An 8,793-nucleotide genomic window follows, 5' to 3' on the forward strand; every position below is an offset into this window, starting at 1 on the left:
TTCGGAGTGCTCGTGGAGTCCCATGTTGGTTTAAGGAGACAAGGTTGGCTACTACTCGGAGCGTGGGCATGGAGGACGCAATGTACAATGTTGCCGACATCTCTTTGACGATGCTTCCTCATGTCCGGCCAGGTCCTACCATCCACCCGCCGACTCTTCTAGGTACTTCGGGTGTATGTCGACGTGTTCCTTCCTGGAATTTTAGTCTCCTTCGAGGTGTTTGCTTCAGCTGTGACGCGGATTCGATGCTTTGTGTCCCGATCATGGGCCTTCTTGGCCAGTGGTTGGGCTAGGCACGTGTGCTTGTTGCGTTTTTAGGTGTGGGTTGTTCGCTGGTATGCTTCATGTATAAGGGTTTTCAGTCCGGTTTAAGCAGTTTTCCTTGTTTAAGTTTAATATTGTGACGCGCAGTTCTCCCGCGGGTTCTCGAAATAAAGGGCCTTAACACGACAATAACCTTGTCTAGAAAAAAGGGTGGGCCGGTTACTGGATATTAGGCTATGAATATACTATTGTCTACTGGTCAGCCAAATTTCTCTCAAATCCTAAGAGTCAACTAAGAACTAACTTTGTTCTCGGTCAGATGATGTCATCAAATCACATAAGTTGTAACATAACTAACACGAATCACGGTGCAAATCAAATGATATAGGACTTAACTGTGCACGAAGTAATCCATAAAAATTACTCCATGAAAAATATGGAAAGCCCAACTGTTCCAGATCTGCCAAATTGAACGTGAATCTCGACTCAAGCAAAATATAGCTTAGCCTCTGTTTTTCTCAGACTCAGCTACTGAACTGTACAATTTCACCGAGTTGTCATACGGTTGCTTTTCGAAAGTATCTTGCTGCAGGGTGCAGCGTCTTGCTCAATCATCAGCCAATCAGTTCTAGTGTTCTACCTGTCAAACGTTCCACGATCTCTTTCATCGGATTGACTAGTCGGACTCGGATCCTCCTTATTTCTCGAGCCAACATAAGCTTCGCACCATAACTCGTTGCTCGTCGCACGACGCCACGCTTCCATTTCCATCAACTGAGCCATGACCTCCTCCAAGGCGCCCTCCTCCACCTCCTACCTCCTCCTCGCCCCCGTCGCGGTCCTGCTCCTCGTCTTCCTAGTCTCGTCCGTCAACCGCTCCGGCGGCGGCTCCGATGGCCTCGGCATCCTCTGCACCCGCCGCGCCGTCGCCGGCAACTACACGGTCGCGCCGGAGGAGGCTCCCAGCAAGCCCGAGCTCAGCCTGCTGGTGGGCATCCTGACCATGCCGAAGCTGCGCGAGCGGCGGGACATCGTGCGGCTCGCGTACGCGCTGCAGCCGCCGGTGCCCGCGTACGCGCGCGTCGACGTGCGCTTCGTCTTCTGCAGCGTCACCGACCCGGTGGACGCCGCGCTGGTGTCCCTCGAGGCCGCGCACCACGGCGACATCATCGTGCTGGACTGCACCGAGAACATGAACAACGGCAAGACGTACGCCTACTTCTCCTCCGTGCCGCGCATCTTCGCCGACGCGCCCTACGACTACGTCATGAAGACCGACGACGACGCGTACCTGCGCGTGCCGGCGCTGGTGGAGGAGCTCCGGAGCAAGCCCCGCGACGACGTCTACCTCGGCTTCGGGTTCAACATGAGCGGCGACCCGATGCTGTTCATGCACGGCATGGGGTACGTCATGTCCTGGGACCTGGTGAGCTGGGTGGCGACGGCGGAGGAGATCCTGGAGAGGAACGACACCGTCGGGCCCGAGGACCTCATGCTCGGCAAGTGGGTCAACCTCGCCGGCAGAGGGAAGAACAGGTACGACCTCAAACCGCGCATGTACGACCTCAACTGGGACATGGACAACCTGCGGCCGGACACCGTGCTCGTGCACACGCTCAAGAACAACCGCCGGTGGGCGACGGTCTTCGACTACTTCAACGTCACCCAGCTGGCGTCCCTCTTGCCGTGATCCATCGCTTCTTCTCGATTCTTGTGATGTATTTGTCAACTGTGTGTATTCTTTAGTTGAGATTTCGATCGCCCACGCGCATATGTTAGCCATGTGCTTGAAGCAAAGCCGCCGGGCAAGCCGAATTATCACCGGCGGTTGCCTTCAGATATTGCTTTCTTGGTGACGACTGACGATCGAATGGGGGACCTTGGTTCGTGCACTTAATTCTTGGTCGCGTCATCACAATCTCGTCGATTCTATGATGAAAAGCGGAGTGAATTACTAGGAGCATTTCTAGTAGACTACTAAAAATTTCACACCCCATATGCAGGGTGAGCTTCTACAATTGAAGGGTGGTATACATTTTTGTCTCCAACGCTCAGACTATCAATAGTGCACCACTCTCGCACCCCATATATATGTAGGGTGAGTTTCTACAATTGAGGGGTGGTGTATATTTTTGTTTCCAACTTTCAGACTATCAGTAATGCACCACTCTCACACCCCATATGCAGGGTGAGCTTCAACAATTGAAGGGTGGCACATTTTTTGTCTCCAACTTGAGCAGACTATCAATAATGCACCACTGCGTGTTAACTCAAAATTCACATCACAACTCAATCCTGCATGTCTGTACCACATCAACAAGATTTAAATCCATAGTATTTGAAATTGTAGTTCAAACATAACATAAGATCCAAATAGTTCAAATAAAAATGAAAAACAATATGTGCATGGAGCTGCCCCACATACTTCAGTACACCAACTTGGAGTTGTTCAAGGGCCACGCGGCCTTCGATATTTTGATGCAGCACATGAAACACTCTAAACTCGTTCATGTTTCTGTTCGGCCTCACATTTCTTCTCACATTCTCATACTCAAAGTCTTCCTCTCGACCTTACTCGTTCTCAACTATTGTTTTGTGCATAACCACACAAACTGTCGTGATCTCTCGCAATGTCTTCTGATCCAATATAATACCAATCGAGCAAGTCCATGGACGATTGGAATAGTGATCGCAACATCCGAAATAATCTCTAGACACGCTTCCTCACGGCTTCTTGACATTTGGTAAAGCGTTTGCTTTTTTTTGTTTCCTGGAAGAACTGATATTATATTCACAAATGCAGACCACACAAAGATATATGCAATACGCAATGTAGTAGCCTATTGGTGGTGAGGTACGCCCCGGGTGAGAGATGCAATGAGGCACCACCTTTACCGTGGTTCAGGGTCCCTTGTACAGGTAAGGGAAAAGTCCATATCAAACCTTGAATTCGTAGAGGACAAATCAAACCCTAAACTTGTGATACCCGTAAGTCACACACTGGTGTCTCTAATCCCGGTCCAAATCAAACCCTGATTCGTTTTTGGCTAGAAAATGTTGACATGGCCAAGATTACTGTCACTCATGGGCCAATGCAGCTTCGCTACTAAACCGCGACGTGGGTTCTAACCGTTGCACACAAGAGAGGGAGACAGAGATAGAGACATAGAGAGAGTGGAGCGGGGAATGGAAATTAGGGTTCTTTCGTGGTGGCGGCGATTTGGCATCGGGGCGATGGACCAGGACCACGACGGAGCAGAGAATATCTTGTTATTCTTGAGCTTCTTCCGCTCCATGCTTCTGTGACATGGGGTAACCATGGAAATGCCCATACGTGACGGGCTTGAGTTAAAATAAAGAGGCATGATGGTGATTTCGGCGGTGTACAAGCGCAAGACACGGGGGACAACGAGGTTTTACCCAGCTTCAGGCCTCGAGCTATGTGCTTCTTGTTGCCTGTATTCATGTTTGAGATTACAAAGTCATCGAGATTGGCTATGGTCTACTGAAGCTAGGGTTTGTATCGCGTGTGGTGAGTGTTTCTGGATTGCTTAGCCTTGCTCGAAGGGCCCTCTTAGCCTTTATATAGGAGACCAGGTATCGGGTACCACGTTATTCGAGTCGTGTACATATTAGTTTCTTCCTTATATGAGCTTTCCTTAGTCAATATGTCTATCTCTTGGGCTTCGGGCTCCTTGCGTGTAATGATTTCCCTCTTGGGCTTTGTGGGCCGCTAGTTGGATAGAACTAAGTATGGTAATATTTAGTACTCGATAAGGTTTGCCCACATCATTAATTCTGAGCATCCGCTGGAAGAAGGAGGGAGGCAGAGGCAAGGTCACATGTGCCCTATCGTGAGAACGCGATGGCGTACGAGCCGGTGAAGCTCTGCCATTGCAATCCGCCGAGGAAGGATCGAAGGTGGATTTCTTGGAGTGGGCTGAACCCAATTAGGATGTAATACTCATGTGTAGATGCGATGGTGAGTTCATCTTGACTTTTCTTTGATTTTTTTTTCTTATTTATCCTAACCCTCTTTGATTCATTTCTGGATGTGGTTATGTTGAATGGCATGATGGGCCATTGCCTAATTTTTTTATTGGTTTGCTTAGTGATTTGCGCAATGAAGTCTGGAGGTTGCGGGGTGATGCAAGTGTTCGTACTCGGTGTGAAGAAGATCCTAGGGGAGATGCACTGGTTCAGGCCATGGAACAACAACTAAAAAAGAAAAATGCAGAGATAGCTGCTGTCACAGGAAAATTTAAGAATTTGGTGTTAATTTTCGTTGTGTTTATGTTAGGTTTAGTTGTTGGGAAAGTGTTTGGGCAGTGTGTCAAGTGTTTTCATGTAATGAAGTCGTGCGTTGCGTACTATACTAGCAAGTTTATGAGAATTGGCTACAGTTGTTTCTATCAAATTTATGTCATTTTAAGTAGGACATTTGCAAATGAAATGAGGAACAACAATTGAGCAGTTGCATAAATGAGCCACGCATGAACAATACAAATATCATCATAAGAAGATTGAAAAACTAAGACAACATCGGAAATTCAATTCGGCTCCCGGGTGCATATGCTCCCTCTACCAACAAAACATATTTCGAAGTGTGGAAAATTTTTGATAAAAAAATCTACATGTACATCTCCATAATATATGTGTATGCGTCAAGTTTCACGAAAAAATAATATTTTTTGTGGCCTATGTAAAAAAGAGAAAACTTATCCTGTGAAAAGCATTATTTTCAGCACTGAATTTTGTCTTTTTTACACACGTCACATGATAAGTTCATTTTTTATGAAACGACTTTGTGAGCGCGTAGCACATGAAGATGTACGTGCGAATTTTTTGTTTCAATTTTTTTGAAATTTAAAATATGTGTAAGATGCATTTCAAAATATAGGGAGCATATGCTCCCATGTTCCAAAACATCACTCCCCAACAACATAACTTAATTTAGAGTGCAATTTCTGAGTTTTGTTTGCAACATTATAGTAGGACACTTGCACTAGCACATAGTATGCAAGATCGTCATACTCACTTGCAACTTCTTCGTCACTGTTAGCAGGTTCTGCACTTATGGCACAATCTCGTTCTTATTCACTTAATGCACAATATCATCCTCAAAATCATTGCCACTACTATTGTCCTGACTATCCTCCTCACCATGGTACTCCAAAAATACATTTGCAACTCCACAAACACAAATGTAGTCTCTCATTTGCACACAACCTTTGTCATCATGCAGAAACACCAATCCATCAACAATCTCTTTCCCATGAAGCAAGAAGTAGTACTTCATCGAGCACCAAATGAACTCTTAGATGCTCTTTCAACTCCTGCAAATGAGAGACTGTCCCTATCGATCTCTAACATTTCCTCATCGACACACACATAGTCCATGTTTGGACCAATGTGGACGAACTCTCCCCCAAAATGGAATCCGATGATCAATATCTTTTTCGGATCCATGATTAAACAGGAAAAATAGACGAAAATGACTTCAGAGTCATATTCGAACCACATCGATGACAAAAACACACCCAATCACACCAAAAATCCAAACTTTACCATCAGAGAGAAGTGGAAAACCCCTACTTTCCCCCGCCTAAAACCATAACCCTAACGGTGCGGGTGTAGCTCAAACTACGATGACATAATGGGGAGTAGGTCAAAACATACTGACGCCATTGCTCATTGCCGCGCGTAGAGGGTTGTCGCTGCTCCCACTGATCACCCTCCTATCACCATTGCCATCAGAGGAGAAGCAAAAGGGTGGGAGTGGAATTCCAGTTGACACCCTCTCCGCCTCGGCTAGATCGGAATGGCAAGTTCAACGACTTGGCGACTGCATTGGGTCAGGCTAGACTACTTGAGAAAAGAACTAGGCCACCACGCCGAACCGGCCATCTCCCTCTCCAATCTCGTCTTCAATATGCCATGTCAGCAATCCCTGTTTGGGTATGGTTCCATGGTTTGATTTGGACGTGGACCAGAGAGATTAGTGTGCAAACTTTTGGGATCATGAATTTATGGTTTGATTTGTCTTTCCTCTATGAATTCAAGGTTCGACATGGACTTTTTCCGACTTGATTATATATGGGAAATAGTGTACATGAGCGATGCCTTTCCTTCCTATTATGGAGAACCACCACACTGCCCCGGTATCAAACCATGGTATTTTAGATCTTTGTTGGACTAAATATCTGCAAGCAAAGGTGCATGTCGAAGTCAAAATTACCGCCGTCTGATTGGTGTCATAGAGAAATTATGAAAAATTATTGTACGAAGCGAATGTTCGAGTTTTAATAGATGGGGCGAACAAGTTGCCAACAATTGGATATTTTTTATCGATGCTAGAAGACAACTGCCAGGGTAGAGTATTTCTACATACGGGCAACCCCTTGACAAGATCACTCCACAAAACGTCTGCTCCATAACGAATTATAACACTACTCCACACAACTGAGGTGATGTACTCAAATTAGCATGAGAATTCCAACATTTGTCCAGTTGTGTATCATGCTCCAAATGCGAAGAGAACTCAAATAGCGATTCTGTTGGAATCTGCATTAATTTGTCCTTAACCATGAATATAGTAAACTCTGATAACTGGCCAGAAGTTTCGAGGTGACTCCCCTCGCTTGTTCCCCTCTCTCTCAGGACTTCTGAAAAGGGAGAATCGGGAGGTGGCCTCTCTTCCGGTGGCGACTTCGGCTCCTGTTGAGTCAAATTTGCAGCATATTTTATCTTATGTCTGTTTGCGTGCACTTTTTGTGTTTGTTTAAGCAGGATCCCAAATACATATGACTCATTTTGAAAGGAGACTTAGTGCGCCTTTTTTCTATGGACAAATACGCAAATTTAAAACTATGGAAGCCTCCAAAAATAGTATTCACGCGCCTGGATGGAAGAACCTCACGAGGAGAATCTCCAGGGATTTTAACGCGCATTGATACGGGCAGAGCCCGCCTGTATCGATGCATGTATGGTGTAACATCCCAAATTTCAAATAAAGGAAGAAGAACAAATCCAATTATCCAAATTTCAGAACCAACAAAAACTTTTACTTTGCATATAGTACCCTGCATAGGACTTGTGCATTTTGAGTGATATGCCATGATGAGTGTTATTTTGTGTATGTAATGAATTCCAAAACCCTAGAGTGATCAAGTAATGATCATCAACCCATTTCATAAAAAAGAGAAAGAAATCAAATATTCATAAAACTCTAAAAACCCTAACATATGGTTCATGTCAAACTTGTAAAATTGACCATAGACCCATTTGATCTTCACCAATACTTGTATTATGATATTAAAGAGTGATTACAACTTTGAGAATCAAAGTAACCCCAATTAAATCAAAGTCAATAATAAAAATATGAGCACATGAGATAATGGTCATTTTTGACTTTTATATTCTGGTTGCTACTTTGAGCCTCTCTATTTCAAAATTTCTAAACTAAACAAATCCAAATCTTTGCATGTCATCCAAGTACACAACAAGAGGAACAACTTTTGTAAAGGGGACCATATCAAATTCAGCTTGGATCAAGAGATAGGATCAAACAAAGTAGAGACTTTTTATTAAAAACAAGATCACCCCATTTTCGAATTTGGTCAAACCAGACCAAGCCTTGACCCTCACACACCCTAGCCATGACCAGGGGACACCCCTACACCAAACCCATGCCAAGGAACCACCAGGAGAGGGCATCCATGGCGTGGACATGGCCATGCCGGCCATGTCGCACCTCGACACGCCTCCCCCCTCCTCTCTTCACCATCTGCACGGCCACCGTGTCCAACGCGTCGCCCACGCCCTGCTGAGATCGCCCGTGCACGCCGTCGATCGCGAGGACGCCGACAGGACCCGGACGACGCGCGCCCAGTACGTTCCAGGTACGCCGCGAGCGGCATGGTGACGTCGCCGTGCACGGACACGAGCGGCACGGCCACGCGGCGTTCGCCGTACACCGCCGTACCCCGACCAAGCCCGCGCGCACTGGTACTTGGCTTGCCACGCGGAGCTCGCCGGACATGCCGACGTCATGCCTTGGCGACCAAGGACGCCGGCGAGGACGAGCGCGCCCGCCACGGCCGCGCCAGTACGAGCAAGGACCCGACCACCCTACGCATCCCCTTGCAGCGCCGTTCACGCTCATAGCTTCACCGTGACGTCGTGAACACGACCCCGTCGTCGCCTAGCCCCCTAGACCCCCGGAGCAGCCGCGCCCTTGTCGACCTCGCCGCAGCACCCCCGGCCACCATCGCGCCTATAAAAGGAGGCCGCCCCTGACGACGCCACTGCTACCAGGAGCTTCGCCGTCGTCCACAACGTCCCCAAGCACACTGCCCAACCCTAGCTGGAGCCACGGTGAGCCTCCGACCCCCTACTGCCGCCGCCGCACCGTCGGGTTCTCGTCGGAGACGACGATGAATCACGGCCCTCCGATCCCCTTCTAATCCAACGCCTCCCATTGATCGGTACCGCTTCGGCGTTTAAGAGCCAATGACATGCGGGACCCAC

At 47.2% G+C, this 8,793-nt stretch overlaps 1 protein-coding gene across 1 annotated transcript; it reads left to right on the plus strand.

Moving 5' to 3' along the window:
* The first annotated feature begins 1,045 nt into the window (after positions 1 to 1,045).
* On the plus strand, positions 1,046 to 2,190 carry LOC124657046 (beta-1,3-galactosyltransferase pvg3-like). The gene has a single exon (XM_047195675.1). It carries the CDS (start codon positions 1,046 to 1,048, stop codon positions 1,952 to 1,954), a length of 909 nt encoding a protein of 302 aa, XP_047051631.1. The 3' UTR covers positions 1,955 to 2,190.
* The last annotated feature ends 6,603 nt before the right edge of the window (positions 2,191 to 8,793 follow it).

This window comes from Lolium rigidum, chromosome 5 (assembly GCF_022539505.1).
Source record: "Lolium rigidum isolate FL_2022 chromosome 5, APGP_CSIRO_Lrig_0.1, whole genome shotgun sequence".
Classification (NCBI taxonomy): domain Eukaryota; kingdom Viridiplantae; phylum Streptophyta; class Magnoliopsida; order Poales; family Poaceae; genus Lolium; species Lolium rigidum.